General features: G+C 40.2%; 1 protein-coding gene across 1 annotated transcript in view; it reads left to right on the top strand.

Moving 5' to 3' along the window:
- The first annotated feature begins 6,539 nt into the window (after nucleotides 1-6,539).
- IPO7 (importin 7) overlaps nucleotides 6,540-26,939 on the top strand; it is a 39,118-nt gene continuing 18,718 nt past the window's right edge. The window contains exons 1-11 of the mRNA XM_028731652.2: nucleotides 6,540-6,763; nucleotides 18,045-18,126; nucleotides 19,473-19,626; nucleotides 20,076-20,234; nucleotides 20,939-21,095; nucleotides 21,357-21,446; nucleotides 21,882-21,976; nucleotides 22,084-22,168; nucleotides 24,148-24,282; nucleotides 25,229-25,328; nucleotides 25,908-25,984. Of these exons, the coding sequence (XP_028587485.1) occupies nucleotides 6,680-6,763; nucleotides 18,045-18,126; nucleotides 19,473-19,626; nucleotides 20,076-20,234; nucleotides 20,939-21,095; nucleotides 21,357-21,446; nucleotides 21,882-21,976; nucleotides 22,084-22,168; nucleotides 24,148-24,282; nucleotides 25,229-25,328; nucleotides 25,908-25,984 (1,218 nt within the window). The 5' untranslated portion in view covers nucleotides 6,540-6,679. The remainder of the gene's footprint in view (nucleotides 6,764-18,044; nucleotides 18,127-19,472; nucleotides 19,627-20,075; nucleotides 20,235-20,938; nucleotides 21,096-21,356; nucleotides 21,447-21,881; nucleotides 21,977-22,083; nucleotides 22,169-24,147; nucleotides 24,283-25,228; nucleotides 25,329-25,907; nucleotides 25,985-26,939) is intronic.

The raw sequence follows: 26,939 nt of genomic DNA, 5'->3' as shown, positions 1-26,939 counted from the left end.
AGTACTTAAATCAGACATACTAGTAAAACTTATTTGTTGAACTTTGTAGATTTGTGCTTCTTTGTGTGCCTCTTTTCCCCGATATTTCCTCAAAGGGATATCACTTCCTCCCAATATATACAGAACAGTGAATGGCGTACAACCTAACCTTCCCCTTGTCAAAAAGACTATCCAGTAAAACTTGCTACTTTAAATAGCCAGTTTAAAACCAGCCAAGCAGAAACCCTAATTATATACCACGATGACATTTACTTCAAATTCATTTTGATACAAAACTGAAGGAAGTTCCTGTACTGAGAAAACCACAACAGGATGTACACGACTTAGTTAATGATGTGGCATTAGGGCCATGGTGTTTTTGTAAAAAAAAAAATCTCAACAACTTTGGGTTTTCTTTTAAAAAGCTTAGCAATTTTGGGGGTTTGCTTTAAAAAAAGATCAACTTTTGAAGTGTCTTGCTTTTTATTTTTTAAAATATGGCAACCTTATGCAGCATATCTGTCTGTGGGTTGTGAAACACAACACTGAAGGCCAAGTGCATTCAAATATTCAAAAAGCAGCATTAGCTGCTAAGTTCTATACATTACAGAATGTCTATAATGTTAATATTGTTTCATGCTGCTCCAAGCGGTGTGAGATTCTAAGGGTTCCAGGTGCTTACCCAGGATTCAGTTTCTTTGGAATGAGGGACAGTGGAGACTGTGGTGTCTTTATGATAAGATAGTTTATTTACATAAATACAACATGAGCCTACGATGGAGGGGTTCACAGCATTAGCACTCCAAACGGGTCTTGTTTCTCCCATAGCCACAACCTTGGATTTGAACAGAAATCAAACATCTTGCTTTGTCTCTCTGGCTTCCCAGCTTGCCTCAGGCCTTTTGTCTTTCTAACTAACCAGGGAGGGAGGCCCACGGGCCATTATCTGACTGGCCTGGCTTTTCCAGCAGTTGAATCTCTGCTGGATCCAGTAAATAGAAGCAGGGCTCAGGCATATACTGTAGCCTACCCCTCCCCAACTCATAACAAGATGTAGCAGGCAGTCAAATTGGACTCACACTTCAGCAAAATGCTGGCCAAACCACTAAACTGAACTCAAGGTGGCATACTTGGGGTTCCTTGAAAGTATTTCATCCAAGCATTGACCAGACCTATAGCTGAATAACCTCAGTAAGACTGCATCAAACACCACTAAACCATAACTGCCACAATCATAAGATGTTCCTGCTGAAGCCTTGTAATCTGGCAGCATCATCTAGGGGCATTCAGAATTAAAGGTCCTGTGCAGGATGTTTCCTTGTTCTATGCATGCCAAACATGCACAGTATGATTTTTAGCAGCCTTCACTCAAAAGCTTTAAGGAGTCAAGAATGGAGAAGAAGGAGAGGAAATAAGACTGGGGTAACTAACTTGTCACCCTCTGGATGTTGTTGGACTTCAGCTGCCATCATCTTTGACTGTTGGTTATGTTTGCAAGTTAGCCACCCCTGCTCTATTTTCCACTGCATAGTTCCACAGTCTTCATTTATAGTACCTTCCAAAATGAGTACAGCGAACAATATACAGTAGAACCTCGGTTGTCGAACGTAATCCATTCCGGAAGACTGTTTGACTTCCGAAACATTCGACAACTGAGGTGCAATTGCCGGTCGGCAAAGTCAATAGAGCAAAAAATTTAAAAACTCAGGAAGCAGTTTGACTTCCGAAAAACGTTTGAAAACAGAAGCATTCACTTCCTGGTAGTTTGCATTTGGGTTCTGAATTGTTCGGCTTCCGAAGCGTTCAACAACTGTGGTTCCACTATAGTGGATTTAGGTATGCAGACAGATACCCCACCATGAGGGTCCCCCAAATCTTCACACCAGAGCTAAAGCAGATATCAAGGACCTTCTCGCTGAACAACTGTTTCTTTTGGAACTATTGTTAGATCTTTCAGTGCCCATTTAACACATTATTAAATACGATGACTATAGTCGTATGGGCACTTCCAGCTACAGTTCTGTAAACTGTTAGCTGTGAACACACCCCACTAGGCTCTACAAACAAAGTTGTGATTAAATTAAACTTGAAAAGTGACATACGCTGTGTATAAAAGTTTCTCTGCCTAATAATACCTTGTAGCAAATTAGATCAGACTTGGTAATTGGGTCTTCTGTTATTTAAGACTGTATCTTTGTTACGGTATACCAAACAGAAATGAAAGTACAAGCTGAAAGACTAACAGCTTCAGCACATGTTATAGTTGACGATTCAGTCTGAAGTGATTGTTCTCAGTGGTATCAATGTTCCAGGAATAAGTTCTAATCTAAAGTAATCTTAAACTATAAATTTTACTTCAGTAAAATAGATCACCAAGAGATTTACTATCTGATCCTCAAGCAAACTGAATGAAAATGTAAACCAGTTTAATCCCTATTGCGATAATTAAGATTTCCACTTGCTACCCTTTTCCTGGCTATGTTTCTATATTTTTAACAGCACCACCATCACCAGAATATCTGATCCTGCAGGAAGCCATGAGGCCCTTTCATGGCATGACACTATGTAGTTGGAATAGTGGCATTGAATTATGCCGCTTGAAAGGACCAGTGAAACAAAGGCATTTCAGGTATGTGTCATTCTTGGCATAGATAGGAGAAAGTGGGATGCATGATCAGGCCTCTAATTCAACTAATTCAACTGAAAATGAGTTTCCCCACTACATTTTGATATCTCAGTGAAATGTATATGTCTGGTTCAAAAGATCAACATTTTGAGTTACAACTCAAGGGTAGAATCAGGTTTTTTCTCTTGCAGAACCTTCCTACAAATTTTTCAGGCTTCCTCAAACTCGGCCCTCCAGATGTTTTTGAGACTACAATTCCCATCATCCCTGGCCACTGGTCCTGCTAGCTAAGGATCATGGGAGTTGTAGGCCAAAAACATCTGGAGGGCCAAGATTGAGGAAGCCTGCTACAAATGTTAAATTATTGAAAGGTATTTCTGTAGAGACAAGATAAAATCAGCACGGGTTTAAAAATGGAGTTTGCAGCTAAAAGGCTGCATTCTAAATTATCTGTAAATTCCACTTTTCTTTATTATTTAAGAATCATTTTGATGTATAAACACACTAGTTCAAAATAAATAAAATTGCATTATGATAGATTAATTCATCTCCATATATGCCCTTATTAATTTGTCTCTGCTTTTTTATTTATTATGCTATTTCTCCACACTTTAATTCCCTTATTTCCTCTACTTGAACTTTCTTCCTTTGATAGTCTGAAGTTTATTTTCCATTGTAAAAGAGCACTATAGTTACATATTAATTATCACTAGCAGAATACTCCCAACACTTGATGGAGCATTTCTTAGAATGAGATTAGTAAACAGAACTAGCCCAAAGGTCTGTCCTGGAAAGCACATAGTGTCACTTACAGCAGTTAATGTGAGGATGAAAAGCCACTGTGGACTTAGCTGCTAAACAGGATTAGTGTTTTATTTGGGAGGGTGGTGTGGAGATTACGAGTACTGCACTAATTTCACCCCACAAGCAACGATCTGCATGAAATCTGTGCATTCATCTTGAACGCTGCAGGTCAGATCTTTATTTTGATCTGGATATTTTAACTTTGGTTCCCAACAGAACCGTGATGGTTTCTTGCAGTTGAAGAAAGAGGAATAACCACAAACCCTCAACTATGTGATATCAGAATTCACTAGAACTAATCTCAAAAGTAGAACTTTTGAAGATACAGTACGTGGCTAGACACAAACCAAGATGTTGCCTCAACACTTGAATGACCTCTGGCAAAGAAATTTTTATGTTTATTTTATTTATTTAAATTAATAATAATAATAATTTTATCATTTACAATTTTATCACCTGCTCTGATCCTTTTAAGATGATTTTTGAAGGACTCAGGGTATTCTTAAAAAAACATACTTTTTGGGTGGTCCCCCTAACATCTTTAGTTACTACAAGAAACATCATGATTATATCCAAAATTACTTACAAGGTTTGTGAATGTAAATATTATTATTAATAATAATAATGTTGTTGTTGTTTAGTTGTTTAGTCGTGTCCGACTCTTTGTGACCCCATGGACCAGAGCACGCCAGGCACTCCTGTCTTCCACCGCCTCCCGCAGTTTGGTCAAACTCATGTTGATAAATAAATACAATAAAAATATTATTAACCTAACATTATCAAGGTGGTAAATATTAAAATGAACAATAAAAGAGGTTTCACACAGGTGTTCTGGAAGGTGTTATCTTTTCTTGTACGTACTGTATATTTTATGTGTAAGGATCACAAAGGAGTAATAGGCAGAGTAACATATCGGGAGACTTTGAGAGGCTAACTATGGTTGGGTTGGAGGGGTAAAGAGGCAGGAAGGGATACAGAAAGGAAGAAGGGCAGAGAGATAGGCTGTTGGAAAACTTAGTGTCAAGGACAAATACGGTAATTTACAGAACTGGAAGTGCATGGGGAGGATACTCAATGTATAGACATGGAAGTGGAGTGTTTCATAAGAACTCGTTTCCAAATTAGTGGAGAGTGAGATTGTGCACACCACACCTCCACACAATGAAGATTTTGGGTTTCATCTTCTTTGTCATAAAAGGGGTAGATTTCACAACATGGTATAGGTAGATGCAAGGTGACTTCTCAAAAGACTGAATAAGATAGATTTCTATACGATTTGAACAATAACTAATTTTCTATGTTTAAATGATCTGCAAATACTGTTTGTATTAATTGTTCCAGATTTATTTATCTATGGTGTAATTATACCAAAGCAAAGCAATTTACATAGAATTATATTCTGTTCTATACTACAATAATTTCCTACCTATACTTTCACATTCATTACATACTTCCTCTGTCTCTTTCATCTTTCATCATGCTGTTTCTCTCCAGGCTCTCATTGTCTTGGTTCCTCCCTCCTTGCATTAGTCTGTTGACTGTTTAAAGTTCATCTAAGTGTTGACTCATCGCTTGCAAAAGACTTGCCTACTTCCAACACTTAACTGGTGAGACTCTGAGTAGCAGGCAGTCCTATTCAAACTGAAAATATTGTAGATTATTCTGGCAGCAGATTTTACATATTAAACTGACCTGAATGAATAATTTTTGAATATATTAAAATTGTTTTAGAAAATGTACATCATGAACCCCAGAGACTAGAGTTATGGGCTACAAGAGGCTCCCCTGATGTATAGATTAGGAGGTCTGCAGCTCCAAAACTTTAACGGAAGAAATCTTGGGAGGACTGTACTGAGGCACATCTGAAGTTCATGTGCAGCTGTGTCTCTCTTTCCATTTCATTTGCTCTTGAAATGATGAAACAAGCCAAGGTTCATAACCCAACAACAAACCATGGCTTATGACTGTTGTTTGTTAGGAAGAAACAAACCATGGTAAAGCTAAACAAACCATGCTTTAGTGTTGCAGGCAAACCATGCAAGAGGTCATGTTCTGCTAATTTCAGATGAATTATCTGCAAATATCTTTTGAAGCAAAAATTTAAATAAAATTAACAATCAATATAATCTACAAAGGTTGGAAGGCCAGATTTCTAATGAAGTTAGGTACAGGTTGAGGGGTAGTAAGACTTATTTCATTGAATTAGCTGCTGGAAGTGAATTCCGGAACAAGTTGTTGCGGGGGTGGGGAACCTCTGGCCCACAGGTCTCCCCATTTTGGCCCTGACTGTCAGGCATTGCAAAGCCCCTTATAAAGTGCCCCCAAAGCCCCCTATTAGCTAATGTAGAATATTCTGAAAGGCAATTTGCACTCTGTACATTTGTCTGATTGACATGAGTCTGGCTCTGCCCACCTATCAAATTTGGCCCGCAGAAGGTGCAGGACATAATGATTTGGCCTGCAGGCTCCAGCTTGACTGGATCTTTTCTTGGGAGAATAAGGGTTATAACAGGTCAACAGGGCTGCAAATCAGTAGGATGAGCGTTGGGGTGAATTTGATTACCCAAGACTATAAAACCATGAATATGTACTTAGGCATAGCCATAAAAACACTACAGTATAGGAATATAGTGGTGATTGATGACGTTAATAGCTTGTGTTTGCATGTATGCGGCCAGTGTTCAATACCACACATGGATGCTGACGGTTGGTTGTCCAATGTTACAGCAGAAGAAAACACGAGCGGACAGAAAACCCAAGGAAGAAACAGAGCGCTCCAAGGCTCGGTCCATCACTTTTTGCTGCCTCTTAGCACTCTCCTTCGCATCTGCCTTATCCGAAAACATACAAGGGAGAGTCGTTTATATTTACACTAATGGAACCAGTGAAAGCACTATATTTCCTGATCCTTATTCCACACACGTAGCATCCACACGTTACACGTTGTCCTCGTTTCCCCCCTCTGCACGGCCAATGCTTGCGCCACCCCCGTTTGAGTGGCATACGGGGGCCTGGGAGCAAGCGCTCCGAACGGACTACAATTCCCGTGATGCCCGGCAGCGGCGGCGGCAAGAGCCGAGCGGAAGGCGTCGGGCCTCCCAGCGGCCGCGAGCAGCAGCTCTATCCGGGGCCTTGGCGCGTCTCTCCTCCTTTCGCGCCGCCGGCTGCCGCTGTGGAGCGGCGGGTCCATGTGCGCATCGAGCGGCGCTGCTGCCCCTGCTCTCCTCCGCGTCGCCTCGCCTCGCCTCGCCGGGCCTCGACCCTCCCGCCATGGATCCCAACACCATCATCGAGGCCCTGCGGGGCACCATGGACTCCACGCTGCGGGAGACGGCCGAGAGGCAGCTCAACGAGGTGAGCGGCCAAGGCGCCAGCGCGGCCCGGCCCGGGGCGGGAGCGGAGCGCGCCAACAGGGGCAACCCCGCGACCAGGCCGGGCGGCGGGCGGGCGGGCGGTAGGAGGCAGCCCTAGGCCCGCGGGCGCCGACGGAGGGCAGATGGGGCATGGGAGCCGAGGAACAGCCATGCGGGGCCGGGCGGGGTGAGGGGAAGGCTATGTGCGCGGTGGGTCTGGCGAGGGGAAGGGAGCCTGGCGGGGGGAGCCCTGTGAAGGGTACAAGGGAGGTCACCTCCAAGCTCCGGAGTGAAGGGAAACTTGGCCGGAGGGGGGGTGAAACTGGGTTGTCGCGCGTGTCACTTTCCCCGTTCACACGCACACGCGGAGGGGCTGCTGCGGGAGGAGGCCGGTGGCAGCAGGAGAGCCGCCCCGCCGCGCCGAGCTGCCTTGTGCGAAACGTGGGCAGGAAGAGGGAAGTAGGCGGCGTGGAGGGAGAGCGGAGAGGCCTTGCTGACGAAGTGTGGACGGGGCGGAAGGGAAGGCCTTGCCCGTGGTCGGCCCCGCTGTCAGGCCGCCTTCGCGCTCCCTCCAGCATTGTCCTCAGGCACATGGCAGCCTCCTCCACCCCGGGGGGAAGCATGGCAGGGGCTGAAGCCGCTCCAGTGCCGCCACCGCCTCTGGGCAACGAGGCAGGAGCGCCCGATCGTGGCACCGACGGAGTTTTTAAACTGCCCCTTTCGAAAAGTGGGTTTTTAAAGCGGTAGCCTAGGATGCTGTTAGCCCATATATGGGCGCAACTTCTGAGTTTTTAGGTTAGGCAAGCTGAAAGGAGGTTGGTGGGTAATAGAGCCCTGTAAGGGATCTTGAGACGGTCTAGTGATCGGAAGGGAAAGCCTGTTAAGCCTTTTGGAATTAAATGGTTTCATAAGTAATGCAGCACACAGACTTCAGCACCAAACTGTCAGCTTGACTGCAGGTTAGCGAACTTCGTAACTCAGAAACTGCATTTGGGACAGTTTCTGGGCTCCTTTCTGTTCAGGTTCTTCCTTGAGACTTGAAATCTAGTTAGGCCAGAGAAACTTACTCTTTACCAAAACAAGTCTTCTCAAATAATTCCTAAGGAGTTAGTATAAATGCTATAGTTACTCATAAACTAGTTAACATGCTTCTCAAATTGAAAGGAGTAACAAAACATCAGTATGATGCTGTGTGTTTGAGTGAACAGCTGATGGACTTTCTAATGGCATTTCAAACTACAGTATTTTTATTAAAAGAATAAAAACTAACTAGATGCTAATGTTTGGTATAATTTCAAAAACGTGGTGCCTGCTTTGAAAAGTGTGGTGTTCTTTTAAACAGACAACTTCCAAACATAGCCTGAAAGCTTTGAGGCTGCAGAAAGCAGCAGGAGAACGGTGGACGAGACTGTTTTCGGCACATGGTTTGTGGGACTTTCTTGCACACCATGCTTTCCCTTGGTTTTCCATCGATTAAGCTACCTGAAGATGAATGTACAGTACTGAAACATTTGAAAGACCTACATTTTAAATATTAGAATGGAAGGAGGCTTCATATAGACAGTAAAATTATGCCCAAATGGGCTATCTCCTCATATATTTGTATGGCTGACTGACTAATACCTTATCTGAATTGATTTGGCAACAGTCACATAATTGAGGATGGTAGTACTCTTCCAGTGGCAGCTTGTATTATATTGCTGACACTAGGGAGAGTCTGCTATGCTTTTCATATTCTTTGGTTTGCAATAGGTCATCTGGCCTGTACTACACACATGGTTCAGAACAGATGTAGGTGATTTATGATAAGGCAAATCACTCTTTCTGGAAAGGTAGAATGGCGATACCTGAGTCACCATAGGTAACAATGGTTTTAGAACCCAGAAAGTGTAGGAAGTGACATCACTATGGAGGTATAAAAGATACATACTAATTGACCAATTAAGACTGGGGCTTGGACTTGTCAACAGATGTGGTCATGTAGCCTGCAGTGTTGAAAATGAAATGATTGTGTCATGGCTTCAAGAGGAATTGGGGAAAGCTGCTTTTCTAGGTCTATTTTTATATTGTGGTTTTAAAATTATTGCTGTTTGTGAACAAACATGTTCAGTCTATTTATCTACATAGGTTAAAAAAAGTACACCTTCCAATGTTCCATCATATTTTGCTTGTGGCGTGAAACTGAATTAATAAACTAACAGTTGCATACAGTTCTGGGAAATATGCTAATATATGGCTAATATGCAACATTTTGGGCTTTTTGAACAAAAGTAATATACACATTAATATTGTAGTATCAAAAAAGATCACTAGTATGGCCGCTACACAACATGTGATAAGCAGAAATTTGGAATTATGATCATATTCAGCATAAGTGCAAAATATGCTTAGAGCTTGAAGCTTTTGCCAGAGGAAATATTGTGATACAGTTGAGTGAAATACTGCATTAGAAGTGGTACCAGTTCACTTAATGGTCTAGACTTGCTTTCTGTGCATTGAAACATGATATTATATTGTAAGCTTTAATCAGACTTGCATTATATCATTTTGAAAGCACAGCCCATAGTTTTCCTGGCATATGTTTAAATAGCAAAGCCCTCGCCTCTTGTCTGAGCTCTATAGGTATACAGTATATATGCATTTATATACAGTAAATGCACGTTCAGGGTTTTTGTCCTGATAAATAATGCCAATAAAAAGATTACAGAGAAGTACTGTGTATACAGGTTGAAACTTTTTATCATTTTTCTCATGTAGATATTAAAATTTTTTTGGGGGAAACTTGTCATTTGATTTTTTTTATTCTCAAAGTTGTGAGATGTCCATCAATATAGGTAAATAAAAAGACTTGTGTATATTGTGCATGCTTTGTTCAATAAGTCTTATTCTGAAAAATGTGCATTGACCCTAGACTAGAGCTTTGTTCATATATTAGGTCATATATTGTTATAAGTAATTCATTCAGTATTTAATGATATTAATAGGTTCTAACTATGGTGCTTGTGGACCTTTCAGTTATGCTTATATGTGGTAAAACGAAACTCCAATATGCTCTTAGTAATGGGAACTAGGTAGCTGATCACGTACAATGAAGGGTTCAGTTACCTTATCCATCTTAGTCTTAAAAATGGGCTTTCATCTGCTGCTTAACATAGGAATACTGTATAGGAAGCAGTCTTATATCATGCAACAGTGTTAGTCCATCTAGTTCAATCTTGTATCACAAGCTGACAGTAGCGCTCTGGGTTTCAGTTGAGACTCTTTCCTGGCCATACTTGGTAACATCAAGAAATGAGTATGGGACCTTTTTCATGCAAAGCATGTTCCCTAATACTGAGCCACAGGCCTTCACTAAACAGCCCTTTATATATGATTGGATTAGATGTCATGTCATCACATCACATTTGAGCAAAATAAAATTATAAGGTGAAATTCAGCAATGCACACCTGCTTGTGCTGTATGACTTCATTTCCTCCCCCCCCCCTTGTGCTCCCATAATTTGTTCTGGAGGGTTCCCCAAGTACTTTTCAAGTAGATCCTGAGGGCAGGAGTGGGAGGAGAGGCTTGTGACATCTTTTTGCATCAGCAGAAGTGCATTCTTGGGCTCTGACAGTGTTGGATGCAACTCATAATCAGTTTACAGCTGGCCAGCAACAACTGAGCAGTAGACAGTTGCAGCTGGAATGCAGTGGGTGTCCATTGCTGGACTGGTTGCACTTTGGTTGAAAACCATATATCAAGTATTGGACTTGAATGAGGAAAATTACCACTCTGCCATTAATGCTTGACTGAAGGCCACCTATATATCAGTTTAATGTATATCATTCTTGTTGTAAATCACTTTGAGGTTTTCTGCAGTCAGGAGTTAAACTGTATAAGTTTTATGAAATACATACATACATATATCATGGAGTTGTGAGGTTAAAATGCTGTCCTGGGTTCTTTAGTGGAAGTGTGAGAGATAAATGCAATCGGTAGCTAAACAGATGTGCAATACATAAGTCTCAAAGTTTAGGATGTGGAAAATCTGTGACCCTTGAGCTTCCATCATCCCCAACCATTATGGCCATTGGTCAGGGATAATGGGAGTTGTAGTCCAGCAAGATCTTGAGGTTTACAGGCTCCCCACCCTGGTTTAAGATTATTGATGAAGTGCATAGTGGTGCACTGTGAATAGTGGTCTTATTTAAATATAACTTATATTACAACCTCATATGTGTCTGCCTATTCAGACATTATCCTCATTGAGTTCAGCAGAACTTATTTGTAAGTAAGTGTTGAGAATTGCTCTTCAGTTTTCAAGATTCATATAGTTGGTGTGGAGTGTGCCTTTTGTTGGCAATTGAATGCTAATTTTTGCATATTGTGTAGAGTCCTACAATGTAAGGAATCTAGAGCACATTACTTTCTGAGAGCTACTGGATTTCTTACTGTAATGTGTCCTCCTAGTCCTAGTCTAAAGAAGAAAAGCTTTGGTGATAGAGAGCAGAGGTTTCTTAACCCCTCCTCCTCCTCCCTCCTAGCTTATCTCCAGCCTCCACAAAATGTTGGGCTAGTGCCAGCTGTCAAAATTGCCTTTATGTGTACTGCCACAGCCTAGTTTCCTACTGGGAGACAGGAAGCACCATCGTTCTTCATTGGGTCCTAGACTCCCTCCTGTCCTGCTAGTGGCTGGATAGAATGCAGTTGCATTTAATTTTGTTTTAAATGTTTATGCCTATTTTGCTGTTTGTTTGGGTTTTTTGTTTTTGTTTTTTGCTTGCCTGGTGAAATGTTAGTGCAGAAGAAAGAGAGGTCACTATTAATTCTTCCACAAACTTCAGAAGAATACCTAGGAAGCAATTATACTTTTGCTTTGGTTTTCCAGATTTCTTCATATAGAAAAAGAAAATGCTTATTAGTAGTAATCCCTCTGATTTCTAGTTGAAGAATGCATCCTAATAATCTCATTCCTCTTTCCCCTATCTTCAGACATTCTAACCCTTTTAAAGGTTTTGGAGGTCTGTGTTAAGAAGTAAATAATGACTTGAAGTGATTACTGCCATCAAAAGATGCCAAAATAGAACATTTAAAAATCTGTTGTAGTTTTTTGTTGCTTAGTTAAAATGTCAGTAAACCATGGCAACTAAAAGTGGTGATAATGGTTCTTACAGTTTTTTGTAGTATCCCACTTTCTATTATCTACAGGAACATATTAATAACACTTACTTTACCATTCTCTTTATAAAAGAAGTTTAGTTGAAATGCCTTTTCCTTGAAACATTCTTATGGCTTAAGTGACTTCCTTGTATGTTACCAAATTATGATAAATATTTTTAGATTGCCTGTGATTGAGCTTCATATTTTTATTTTTTTTATTTTTAGGAAGCTGGTGAAGTTATAGCTATTATGTTGGTGTAAAATCGGGGTGACCCAGAGTGAGCAAAGTGGTTTGTGTGGCTTAAGCTTTGCTTAAAACATTAAATATGATCTTACATAACTTTTGAGTAAGTGAACTTTAATAAGAAATAATACTTCAAAATGTGTTTAGTTCCTGAAAGAGTAGTGTAACATGCGGTGGAGTGGTAAGAACAACTCTGTTAATAAGGCTGCATAGCAAACATAGATTTTAGAAATGTCATTGGATTCCTTGGCTCTTAAACAACTAGGAAGTCATGCCCATGACACAGCATTTTGAGGACAAGGCAGGGTGTTTTATCTTGTTTACTCTTAAACAAGATAAATAGGCTTTCTTTAAAATGTTAGATATTTTTCAGTTAGTTTCAGGTTCTTCCGCACGCATGTGAATAACAATGCAATATGAAATGGCAAGTCTTAGGAAGTAGCTTCCCTCCATTGTTACCATACAGTATTAACCTATTTGAAGGACTTGAATATGTAGGATTTATTCTTGCCTTCAGACATCATTGCATTTCAGTTCTGGTTCTTGTCAGTAATAGCAAACCAAGAAGTACAATACAGGTAACTTATACGAGGGTTCGGTTCCAGGGGTCCATGCATATACACAAAAATGTGTAAAGCCAGGAACCCCTGGAACCAAGCCCCCTGCAATGTGGAGGACTGCTTGCCCAGCTTTGGGAGTGAGGAGGGAGGGCTCTAGATCCCTTCCAGAGACCACAGGCCTCCTTCCCAAACTTATCCACTAGATGCTGCCAGACAGGTGGCTGGGTGGAAATAAATAAATAAATGGATAGTGCTTTTCCTCTGCTCTCCGTTTATTATTTATTCCTTCCCCACTCGTGCAAAGCTTCTAAGTTAAATAACTGTAAGATGCAAGTTACCTGTGTAGTAAACAAAGAAGTGTTTTTAAAACTTAGTGTAACACGAGCTTTTGCATGGAAGGGTTTTATAAGAGAAGTTTCACTATCTTCTCTGTTGATGAACTAAGAGAGACAATTGGGTTGCATTATGATGTAATTTGTGCCACACCAGTGATAAGCCACAATTTGTTCAAGTCTTTCTCTCTTAGGTTGTGAGAATAAAAGGCTGGTATAAAGGAAGGAAAGCATACGCAAATGTGGCAATTTGAAATGCTGCTGGACACTTGTATTACAGCAGCTGTTCTGAGGATGCTTAATAAGCAGCATGTGGAAGGAAGAAGGAGAAAGAGTGAAAAATGGGACAATGAGAAAGAAAACCTTGAAAAATTAAGTAGTCTCCATATTGAATGTTGGTTAGAAATTGGAATCTGATCCACAGAAATCTCGCAAGCATTCATGATGTTCTAGAAAAACAAGTGTACAGAAGAAGATTTGAATGGAAATATTGATTGAAATTCAAAGAAGTTTCCACCTTTCATTTTATTCCCTGTTCTCAGCTTTCCAATTTTAGACAGGCATGTTGTTTATATGCAATATACTTTAAAGCTATTTTTCCCCTAAAAAATGTGATTATACCAAAGTCTGCCTGAAGTTACATTTAATAAAAATCCCCAACCTTTAATATGGCTGAGGCTGTAATTGTACCTTATTAAGCATTTTATAATGAAAGAGCTTCGTGTACACTGACACAAATAGCAGATGATACAACATCACCTTTTTGCTTGAACTGAATTCCTAAATTAACAACATCCGTTGCATGTCATTTTGCACCTCTTGCTTTAACGTGTTTGCATTTTCCAGCCTTGCAGTTTGTTTACAAGGGCAGTCTTTCTGATTATAATTCTAACAAGTTAAGTAAAGCATCACCTTGGAAGAAAGCAATATTTCCATGCAGTTCAGATCAGAAGCATTGTCTCATTTTCTCTCAGTTATGACTTACCAAGACTTCATGTCTTAAGTTAGTAACAATAATAAAAGAACAACAAAGTCTGATGAATGAATGCATCCTCTATTAAAGAGAAGTGGTTGGCTTAAAGCTAATGCATCTTTTTCCAAATTTGTATCAGTAGCATGATGATATCACACCTCTTTAGGTAGCATATTTGAACCAAGATTAGATTGTTCTGGGTTCATGCTGTTCTGCTGAATAGGTTTCTTTTTATGTCATGCCTGTTTGTCACTATGCCAATTTTTTTTTATATTGGCAGTGAACTAAAAGTGAGTCACCAGTGAGTAGTTCATTATGTTCAAACAACTTGGATTTGTAATCGGCTCCTAAGATGACTCGGCTTTGTCTGGTGGTTAAAGGGAAAATATTTTACAATGAGTTGTCCTAGTTTCTCCATACACACAATAAGGGCGAATGGTGCTTTTGAAAGGTGTGATGAAAAATCATTCTGCTTTAGAAAATGGTCTTGCCAATACAGTAGAATCTACTGATCTATACATGCCTCTAGTAAGAGAAGGAAGAAGTTGTCACCCTATTGATCTATTAAACCAGGTGTTAGGGACCTCTGGCCCTCCAGACATTGCTGAACTACAGTTCACACCAGCTCAAGCAAGCATAGCTAATAGTCAGTGATGATGGAATATATAGTTCAGCAACATCTGGAGATCCAACAATTCCCTACACCTGCAATAGACCAAAAATAGTGGCCTATTTGAGCATCTTTCAAATTCACCAGAACTCTTCAGCAGGCTAGATGTTATGAAAAAAAAAATGATATAGAAGGAGGACGTATTCTTGAATGTGATGAAAAACCAAAATACATAGTTTGCAATAGAATGGAATATGTATTGTGCAGATTTAATTGGGTTAGACAGTACCTGCTTGTAAAGGGGATTTCTGGTTGCAGCATGATATGGTGAAGCAATAGCTACTGATCTCTTTTGAAAAATAGGAACATTAAGAAGCTGCCTTATACTGAGTCAGACAAATGATCTATCTAGCTCAGTATTGTCTACAGTAGACTTGCAGCACCTCTCTGGCATTTTAGACAAAGGATGTTCCAAACCCTACCTGGAGATGATGGGACTTGAACCTGGGACCTTCAGCATGCAAAACAGATGTTCTGCTGTTGAATTACAGCCCTTCCCCAGTGTAAGATAAAAAAATATAGAAGACAATTATTCAGATCTGTTTTTAGCACTAATTTTAACACTTGTAAGGTAGAGAACATAAGTGGAGTACTGATGGCAGTCCTTACACTAGCAAAGCTGGAGATGAATTTTAGATGGTGAATGAAATGTGAATGAAATATAAAGTCAATAGTAGTCAAAGAGTAGTGCCACAATGCAATAGAAAAACTTGTCTCATCCATAGGGCTAAGGCCCCTTCAATGTTAGGTGGCAGAAGGTGATCTTCCAGTTCTATATTTTCTTTTCCTGGATGGTTAATTTTGGTATTGTACAAATTAAGAGCTTTAAAAGATGCAGATTAATGGTTTCATTAGCACCTAAACTACAGTTGTTGATTTATCAGTCCATTTGTAGCAAAGGTGATAGCTGTAGTGGTCACAACACCATGTTATAAGAAAAAACTGCTGCTTTTCCCTTATAGGGTATTCCAGAGCCTGTATAGAGCCCTTCTAAGGTTCCCTATCTGCAGGAGAAAGTAACAGAGGCCAGCCAGAGTATACTGTACTGAGAAGCAAAGCAGCTTGGAAGCCTGATCTTTATTAAAGGAACTGTTGCAACAGGGTCCCCACTCACCAATGCAGGAAGGAGGAGAACCCTGAACAATGGTGCACAAGCCCTTATATAGACACTTGAAATTGTCCACCCTGTAGTCCAAGACCACCCCCCTGAAGCATCATATATACATCACGGAAGAAGGTGGTCTACAGCAGAAATCCTGTCTGCCAGGATACTTAATAATAGTCACTGATTGCATTACCTGGGCAGTCTGGCCATTCTTTTGTGATGGTCAATACTTTAGTTCCTGAATCCAGGTTAGAAGCTCACCCTATTCCTACACAAATGTGGCCTTTTTGCTTGGAAGCAAAAAGACAATGGGAAGGCTTTCTCCATTTGCCTCCCTTACTGCAGAGGAATATTTGAGCTAATTGGGAGAGACAAAATGGTTTCAGGATTGCTCTCCCATACTATTTCAGACACGTGGTGTATGTGTGTGTGTGTGTGTGTGTGTGTATGGTGCATTTAATATATACAAGGTGAGTCCTTTAAAAGAGGCCCTGTGGATACCGAGTACACATGTTCCACAGGGCCTCTTTTAAAAGACTCACCCTGTATGTATTAAATGCACCATATATGTATGCATTTATGGATATTAATATTTATTCTATATTTGAGACCTTAAAATTCTTACAACAATCAAAAGATACCTGTGTTTCCACTACAGCTGACACCTTTGTTGCAAGAGGGCTGATCATTGTAGTTTGGACTTTAATGAAACTAAGGGCTTAGGCTTATAGCCATTGATCTGTATACTCTTCCCCGCCTTCAATACTCTAACCTGTGATTTTCCTAAAGTGAGTGCTGGGACTTCTTTAAAAAGGGGCAGGCAGGTGCTTGGAGATGTATTTTTCTTTTTAATATTTGCTGCCAATTGTGTGTGTTTATAGGGCTAGGGATTCTGAATATCTGCTTGCTACTTTTATGTCCCCTTTTAAATCCAGTCTGAGTGGCTGTGGGCATTCTCTCTGCTGCCATTCCCTATTTATTTGTAGCAGGACTTTTAAGAACAATTTCCCCTCTGATCTCTCTGGAGAAACTTTTAAAGCAAACCTTGGAGCCGTTAGCTTTTCCATTTCTGTGATGTTCCTCTAAAGCAAATATCCCTCTGTGACAAGATCTCTTAATCAGTACCCATGGTTGATAGGTGTAGTCTGATACTTCCCCCACCCCATCAAGAATAAGATTGTGTTGGTTTCCTAAATTGTTGTTCAAGCTCTTTTTAGTAGTCTCATCTTAAATTCTATAAATTTGTTGAGGAGGAAGATAGCATGCTTACAAAATGTTTACTGGCACTACAAGTGTGTAAGTCACTTGCAGTGAACAGCAGGAATTGTCTCTTACACCCTAGGACTTTAAACTCAACTTTGATTCATCTGCATAGATTTGTGTTGCATGTTTCTAATAAACAGCATGTTCCTAATAAACACTGGCAGATTCATAAGAGTGGAGTATCATGCTCTTGAGATAGAGATAAGGTCCTAGCCACAGGCACAGTGTTCTCAAACCAGGAAGGAGGGAAGAGCACCTTTGTTTGTGAAATGTGGAGGGGAAGAAGGAATAGTCTGCAGCTCAAAAATCAAACTGTAATAGAGGGTAGAGGAGAAGGATTCCTGAGCTGCCATCTTTCCAGACATGCTGTGTGGGAGGTAGAGAAATCTTGAGTACAGTCAATTCTCAAATTATGTGGGGGGTTATGTTCCAGGGATAGCACATAAAGCCAAAATCACATGCAGTCAAAACACATTGGGTGCAGTGGTGGTTAGGATTGCCAAAGTCTTTCCCCCCAGATGCTTGTCCCCTTTCTGCCTCCTCCTTAATTCTGTAAAGTGTTTTTTTTTTGCTAAGTGTATAAAGCTGAAAATGCAGGTAATGGAGCAAGAGAAAGTGATGCATATATTTCCACTTCCTGTATTAAAGCTGATAACATCTCACGCAGCCAGATAGCAGCTCTTAATAAGATTATGCCAGAGTAAAGGGCATTAAATGTGATAGGCATCTCTTCTCCCAAATGGGAAAGTCGTCTGGGAGGGGGAGGAAAACAGAAGGGAAGCATACCCATAGGAAATGAAAGAGGGGGGAAACCAGAAGTGTGTCCTCTGCTAAGAGGCTCTGGGTGCTGTTTCTTAAAGAGTTGGGCCCCCACCTCCTGCTGTCTAGCTTTAGTTGAAGAACATACAGCACTCTGAAAACTACAAAGCTTTATTTGTAATGGTTTCCACAAATTATTTTGACATCTGACTACACCGTATTCACTTACTTTACAGGCTCACAAATCAGTGAACTTCGTTTCAACTCTCCTTCAAATCACTATGTCGGAGCAACTGGATTTACCAGTGAGACAGGCAGGCAAGTATTTTATTTATTTATTATAGTATGTATGCTAATATTATTTGACTGTGGGCAAAAATACGTAATGATAAGTAGATTTTAAAGCTGTTGTAACCTAGATAATATGAACAGAACCCATACGGTCTTAGAAAATAGGTATGGGTGTTTTGGTGGGGGAAAACGCTTGTACTACCAGTCATCCTTCAACAGTGGTAGAACTAACATACATATTTCTCCATACAAAGCTCTGTGTCTTCAGTGTGCTTATGATTACATGGCAATGGTGTGTTAATATTTTGAGATGAAAGTTCATCTCATCCTTCTCTGCCATTTCATTTCTTTAAAAAGTACATAATGGCAGCTGAAGTAACCTATTTGCTAGAAATAGTACTGCTGGGATAATACCAGACTCTTCAAGCTAATTGTGTTTGAGATGCATGCATTACTAATTTGACTGTTGGAATAACAGCAGGTTTTGCACATCATTTGGAGTCCAGTCATGAATGTAGGCATAAAGATTTGCTTCATGCCAGCTGAGGTGTACAAGGGAAATACTATGCTATGGTTCTCTTGTGATATAAGCTGAGCTAAAGTAAGTTCCATAGCATTCTGAAGGCTTTGTTTGCATGGCCTGCAGCTGTATTATATTTTTGCATCATGGTACAGTTGCATTTGAAATACTTTGTTTTTACAGTTGGTTTATACTTCATAAAATCTTAAGTTCGATACCAATACGATGAATTGGAAATATAGACATGGATAAAATAATGATTTGTTGAATTCAGTAGTATTGACAACTCAGTCACTTTCACCTTAACCTCAGTCACCAAACATCAACGCAAATGAGAAAGTTCAGAGTAATTCTGAAAGATTATGTGAAGTTGGGTAGGTTTGACAGTGAAGAAATTTCATACCCCTCCAAAGGATTCACTTTTGTCCAAAGGTGACACGGTGATGATCATAGCATAAAAGAGTGCTCAAAGTCAGTCTTGAGGATATCCATCAGACATCAGACCTGTATCCCATTATTCCATCAAAGAGCTTATAGGGGGCTTGTCTCATCTTAGCTGTACAGTAGCCCTATGAAATAGGTTAGACTGATTGTGAGTGGCATAAGATCACCAAGAGAGCTTCATATCTGAGTAGGAAGTTGGTACACAGGTGTCAGTTGTGACACTGTGACCACTTAATCACACTGACACTCTCTCTGAGATATGTTAGTCACAAGCTGCTGCTTAATCTCCAAATAATGTTTCATTTGGGTTGTTTTTTTAAAATATGTGTTAAATCAGTATTACTACAGAGACATCATAATCTTAAAAACGGGCTTGGACAATATTATTATTGAATGCTTCTCTTGACAGGTGTTATCTACTTGAAAAATATGATAACTCAGTATTGGCCTGACCGGGAAACTACACCAGGAGACATCCCACCTTACTCAATACCGGAAGAAGATAGACATTGCATTCGTGAGAATATTGTAGAAGCCATTATTCATTCTCCTGAGCTCATTAGGTATACTCTGAGTCATGATCACAGAGCACACTCTTTCCCAACTCTTTCCTTGTTGTTTTAAGCCTTCATTGTCACTAGAAATTGTAACGTTGATGTTGCTATGATCTCAAATAAATCTAGGTGGGTGCTGAAAAAGGTATGAACATGACACCCATGTAATTTGGTAATGAGGCAAGGGAGGCGATCTAGCTGTATCACTTTGGAGAAGCATGGCTATTTAAATAAATTCATTTGTGTGCCTAAAACTATTGTAAACTGCCCTGTGATCCTTGGATGAAGGGTGGTTTAGAAATTTATTTTTTTTACTTAATTATTAATTCATTAATAATAAACTTGAAATTTCATTTAGTACAACATTGCTTGCTCACTTTAATTAAGAATTCGGTTATCCTAAAAAAAATCCCAGCTAATGCATTGTAACAATATTTTTGTAACTTCTTGTGTTCCAGGGTACAGCTTACTACTTGCATTCACCACATTATCAAGCATGATTATCCAAATCGTTGGACTGCAGTTGTAGAGAAAATTGGCTTTTATCTTCAGGCAGATAATAGCGCCTGTTGGCTTGGAATTCTTCTCTGTCTTTATCAACTTGTGAAGAACTATGAGTAAGTTCCTGTCTGTCTTATAAACCCATAGAAGAGCCACATCAGTGATGTGTGGTCCCAGTTCTTGTAGTTTACATAGCTAGTTCCTAGACAGTAGAGTTGTTTGAATTGTCAAAATGCGCAAGCTGTGGAATCGGCCCATTTTGATAATTGAAGGGAAGGTTGCGAGTGCAAAGACTACTTCTATCAGGATCCCTGTACTAGCCTTTTATTTAAAGTGTCTTAAAGTTCAGAACATGGTGGATGCTGCTCCCCAGTCTCCTACTCTCTCCTCCCAAAGTCCTTGTTCTGTGTCCCACCATTTTACTCAAATTTTATAATCCTAGATGATTTACAAGTGTCTAACCTGCTTTCACTTAAGGGGTCATGAGAGGTGATTTTAAACGTTTAAATGTCTGGCCCAGAGCATGGATTGGAGCACATTGCAGAGTTTTATTGCTGAAGCTACGCAGGTTTGGTCCTTGGGACATTTCCTGGGAACTTTAATTAAGACGCTTGAGGTCCTTGGAGGAGGACTGGGATGTAACTTGTCTAATTGCAGGTGTTCACTTCTTCAAAGTCATGCTTCTCCCAGACATTAAGGAAGTCTGACTGCCACACTCCGTTGCACTAACCCACCAATCTAATGGTGTCCCTTGACATCTTTATTTTAATCAGTGTGGCATCTAAATTCTTTCTAATGTCAGTTCTTCTCCTCCTTAAAGATATAAGAAACCGGAGGAGCGGACTCCTTTGATAGCAGCAATGCAACACTTTTTGCCTGTTCTGAAGGATCGTTTTATCCAGCTTCTCCCTGATCAATCTGATCAGTCTGTCCTCATCCAGAAACAGATCTTCAAAATTTTCTATGCTCTTGTTCAGGTAAGAACATTTTCTTCATTCCTAGTGCAATATTGCCTTAAATAACGTAGCTACTGTCTGAAGCTATTTTTCATCAGTGCTTAGCTAAGGAAGTCAATGACTCATTTGGGATTATTTTGATCCAGAGTGGGTTTTGTAGACTAGTTCGTTTTGAGCTTATTTTGGTCTCTATCAACTGAATGCTCCCAAAGAATATATTCACATGGAATATATTTTGGGCATATTTTGTAACCATTGCTTTTTTGTTTGTTTGTTTAATAGTACACATTACCCATGGAACTGATCAATCAGCAAAATCTAGCAGAATGGATTGAGATTCTGAAAACAGTTGTAGATCGAGATGTACCAGCTGTAAGTGCTTGTTACATTCAGGCCAGTCAGTTTATGAGCATGCAAAGAAACCATATGTGTAAGCTGAAGCTTTCTTTATAGTTTTTGTTTCTGTATTTCCCACATCCGATGTGGTAAGCTACTTTTCAAGTAGAACTATTGCTTGTCTTGTCAGAAGTGGGTATTGCAGTGCTGGAACTGCAAACAGTGTTTCCAACATGTTTGTGGTTCCCTTGCTTTCATGTGACCTGTTCCTTTTGGATCATCTGAAAACATATATGAATTTGAAGGTATTTGGGGGCCCTTTTCTATATGCTATTTTTTCCACTAGAATATATACAGTATTTTGCCTTTTAAATAATTGCATGGTATACTTTAAGCAAAGATCCTAATTTCTCAGAACCCCCCAAATAATGTGAAGTACTCATTCTGTTAATCTGCTATTGGTTCCTAAAGGAAACCCTTCAAGTGGATGAAGATGATCGACCTGAATTACCATGGTGGAAATGTAAGAAGTGGGCATTGCATATATTGGCTAGACTTTTTGAAAGGTAATGCTTTTCCTCAATATTCCTTTTCATTTTTAAAAAATGTAACTTTTGTGATGATGTTCACAATATATTGCAATATTATATTGGACTTCTCACTAACACAACAGGTATGGAAGTCCTGGAAATGTTTCCAAGGAGTACAATGAGTTTGCAGAAGTTTTCCTAAAGGCATTTGCTGTTGGTGTCCAGCAGGTAGGAAATTCTCTTTCAAGTCACATGCTTGATTAATAATTACTTGCGGTTTACCATCCTTTCCCTCCTCTTAATTTTCTCCAAATACGAAAGATCATACTAAGCTTGCCAAGAAAACACTTGAAATAAAAATTCTGTGTCCCCCCCCCAAATAAAGTAGGAACTGCTACTGCTTAAAAGGGTTTGATCCCTTGTTCTTGGTGTTTTGCACCATATATTCTTGGATTACCAAGGTCTTTAATGATGGTATAGATTAGAGCAGTGTTTCCCAACCGGTGTTCCGCGGTACACTAGTGTGCCGCGAGACGTTGCCTGGTGTGCCGCGAGATGTTGCCTGGAGGGAGGCGGGCGAGTCGGGCGGCGAGATGCGGGGCGGCGGCGGCGAGGAGAGGCCGCCCAGCGCGGGGCTCTCGCCGTCTGCCTGCCTGGCTGCCTGCGTGGCGCTGACGTCACAGGGCTGTAACGTGCCCCACATAGGCACACGCGGGGCGGCGAGCGAGCTCCCTCACACATCCCATTGCCGCTCGCTTCGGCTGGCCTACTGGGCTGTCGCAGGCGGAAGGCCTGCGCATGCGCGAGGTTTTCGCGCCTTCGGGATTCCCTTCACGCCTTCCTCCTCCCGGGTCCTTGAGAGCGCGGGAAGCGGCAGCGCGAGACCGGCGTTGAGCCTGGTAGGTATTGCGCTTGCCAAGGCAGTCATTTGGGAAATGAAAACTTGCAAAGCAAGCAACCAGTTCAATCTGAAGTACGTGTATGCTTAATATCCTGTATCTGAAACCTGTTCTGCCCCCTCCCCCACACTTGGTGCCATTTTCATCTACACATGCAGCAGAGTAAGTTGACCCAGAATAGTACCAATTCAGATGGCAGATGGGAGAATGACAGTGCTGAATGCTTTCCCATGTAGAACAGTCCCTGCAAATAAAAACCTAGCATATTTGGAAGAGGGATGCTAGCCTAACCATTACCTTCTATGCTGTTACTATTTTTTTTTTTTTTTACATAAGTAAAAAGTGACCTTTCCCCATCTGGCATGGTGGTGTGCCTCGAGATTTTTTTCATGAAACAAGTGTGCCTTTGCCCAAAAAAGGTTGGGAAACACTGGATTAGAGGTGAGCCTCTTGCCCTCCAGATATTTTTGGACTACATTACCCCCCACCATTGGTCCTGCTGACTGTGGTTAATGATAGGTGTTGAAAGTCCAACCACATGTGGACTACAGGTTTTCCATTCCTGGTATTGAATGAAGCTTGAGTGACCTGAGGTCATATATCAAGTCAGACTATTTGCCCACCTGGCAGCGGCTCTGAGTTTCAAATTGTGAGAGGGGTGTCTTTTCTCTAATACAGTTGTACCTTGGTTGTCGAATGCCTTGGTACTTGTACGTTTCAGCTCCCGAACAATCGAAACCTGAAATGAGTGTTCTGGTTTTCGAAATGTTTTTTGGAAGCCAAACATCCAATGCGGCTTCCGCTATTGTTTCCGGCATGCCTGCACAATAGGAAGACATGCATTGGTTTCCAAATGTTTGAACAGACTTTCGGAACGTATTCTGTTCGAAAACTAGGGTATGACTGTATTGTGATATTGGATATTGAATGTGGGATCTTCTGCATACAAAAGATGGGCTCTACCACTGAGCTATGTCCCATCTCCAAAGGGGAACATAATTTGTGAGACAATAATCAAGGTTCCTTCCACATGAATTGTTTCAGTGCTCCTGTTACTTGCAAATCATGTACGGATGTGCTGACCATTGCTGGTTTATATAAACTACCAGAACTGGGGTTATTGGCACACTCCAAAAGGTACAAGCTCTCGTTTCCTAATTCCTTCCCATGCTAATAGGTACTTTCTAAATCATGTGTACAGAAAGCTGTGACCTAAACACAACCTAAGGTTAGTTTTTAGCAGTTATCAGCAAGATGCATAAATCTTTAGAAACAACCAACAGCAGTTGTTTTTTTGCTTTTTTAAAGGTTTTGCTGAAGGTGTTATATCAGTATAAGGAAAAGCAGTACATGGCTCCTAGAGTTCTGCAGCAGACACTGAACTATATCAATCAGGGGGTGTCGCATGCAGTCACTTGGAAGAATCTGAAGCCCCATATCCAAGTAAGTTCTTTTCCCAGCCTCTCTGAATGGTGACTGCATAACAGCATGAATAACCTAAGCCTTTTTCTAGCCCTGTGTATTTTGAACTTGAACTTGAACTGCTTGCTATGTTAAGCGGTTTTAAATTTGGTTGTATTGAAGATAATGCTCAGTAAATACCCATAGTTGCTTTGAAAGCCATCAATTAGAAGAAACTTGGTGAGCCAGAGAAATTAACTACAGGAAAATACTTTAGACCTCTTTTGATTCTAGGTATCTTTGTAATTTTTTATTTATTTTATTTTTTGCATATTTGAGACAATTGTATATTTTTTCCACAGCAGTAAAACTTCAGAGTTCATTGGATTATTTTTATTTTCCCTTATTTTTTTAAAAAAGGTATTGGCATAGATATTTAATAAATAATAATATATTTCTCAGCGATTTCATACCATGGTGTCATATGAAGCCAAAATAAATCAAATTTACATATAGTAAAAGTAACTATGTTGGCCATAGAAAACACTGAAAATCCATATTGGGACAGTACTTTGAGTAGGCCAACCAAATTGTCACAAAATAAAGTGCAAGCTTTCAAGATATTGAGAACTCTTCATTGCACTAGATTACCATCTAAGGTGGTGGAGAATATATAACCAGTGGTATTGCTGTGAGTCTGCATCTGGACAGTGTCTTAAAACAGTGTGGCAGAGGATCTAATACGCATCCAAATGATGTTCTTTTACGTGTTATACAATTATCAGGTTGCACAAAAACTGTTGGTAAGCACCAGCATAATAACGGCTAATTCAAGTTTTCATTTGATTTATTTAAAGTTCTGATTTAACTTGTTCAGTTTATGTTGTAGACTGCCCTGAGAACCTTTTTTTGTTTTTGTTTTTTTTGATAGGGCAGCCTATAAATGCCAAACATGCTTCTAACAAATTATATTCCTTATTATTTGCAGGGAATTATCCAAGATGTTATTTTCCCACTGATGTGCTACACAGATGCTGACGAAGAGCTATGGCAGGAAGATCCATATGAATATATACGTATGAAGTTTGGTAAGTAGTTCAAAACTAAGTTTATTTTTCCAGCTAGGTAGTAATAATGAGGAGATGCTGTATATGTTAGGGACATTGAATCCCATCCCTCTAGCTGTTGTAAGAGAGCTTTGCACCACAACTTTAACTGTGGCATCCTGTACGAGGAACACAGAACATAACTGGACAGGTCTGTTCTGCTTGTCTTGTACAGGAAGCCTTCACAATAAAGGAAATGCCTCTCTCCACCCCTTGCACAAACTAGTTTGTCACATTCAGAGGTTAATCCTAACGCAGAAAGTACTTTGTGGATATGTTTTACAATACTTAGGTTTTGAAAACAAAATTAATATGTTTACTACTTCCAGTTACTACTTCCAACATGTTAGGCATTTTACAGTATTGGGATCTTTATATTATTGTTTGTGTTTTTAAAAACTCCTTGCATAAGTTGAAAGAGGAAATTGCTGCACTTAAATAACAAAACCTGGTGAGTGAGGACTAAAGTGGCTCTGTTGTCTGAATTCACTTCTTCTTTTGCACTAGTTCCTTTTATGCTTCAAAGACCAAACATTTAGACTTCTGTGTTTTGCTTAATAGATGTGTTTGAAGACTTCATTTCCCCCACAACTGCTGCACAAACATTGTTGTTTACAGCATGTGGCAAAAGGAAAGAGGTATGCTTTTTAAGGATTACCTGTAATCCAAGAACAGTAATTTTTTCTGGTATTTGTGTGGGCCCTCATATAGGTTTCAGGCCCAAATGTTTCTTATGATGAATACTTAGCCACTACAATTTACATGTTATTGTCATGTTAAAATTGAATTCTAACTAACAGTTTTAATGCTGCTGCTGCTGTTAGAAGTTGGTTTGTTTGTTTGTTTAATGAATCATCACTGCTTGAGCAGAGCCCAGGGTGATGCACAACAAAGCTGACAACAAAATCAAATCACTGATGAAAACAAATACACAACTAGTACAGTGGTGCCTTGGGTTACATACGCTTCAGGTTACATACGCTTCAGGTTACAGACTCCGCTAACCCAGAATTAGTACCTCGGGTTAAGAACTTTGCTTCAGGATGGGAACAGAAATCGGGCTCCGGCGGTGCGGCGGCAGCAGGAGGCCCCATTAGCTAAAGTGGTGCTTCAGGTTAAGAACAATTTCAGGTTAAGTACGAACCTCCGGAACGAATTAAGTACTTAACCCGAGATACCACTGTATATTCATAAAGGAACTATTATTAAAAACACAATGCTCACATAGCTGTTCAGGGCAAACATAACCATATTGGAATATATATATATATACCGATATAGATATACAGATATAGATATATAGATATATATATACACACACACAAAATACACACACACACACACTATATACTATATCTATTTATCAATCATCTACCTATCTACACACACACACGGACAGGCCTCTTCAGGAGAAGCCACACAACTGCTTTCTTCTAGATGGAAGGCACTACACCATCCCATACTGCAGCATTAATCATTCTCTGGACCTACCCTGTCAATCCATCACAGCTAGTTTGCACATGCCAAGAAGGATTGAGAAGACAGGTGGTCCACAAAACCCCTACAGATATCCTGTCTACATCAAGACACAGC

This window comes from Podarcis muralis, chromosome 1, assembly GCF_964188315.1.
Source record: "Podarcis muralis chromosome 1, rPodMur119.hap1.1, whole genome shotgun sequence".
NCBI lineage: Eukaryota > Metazoa > Chordata > Lepidosauria > Squamata > Lacertidae > Podarcis > Podarcis muralis.
This window is presented reverse-complemented; position numbering and strand designations above follow the sequence as displayed.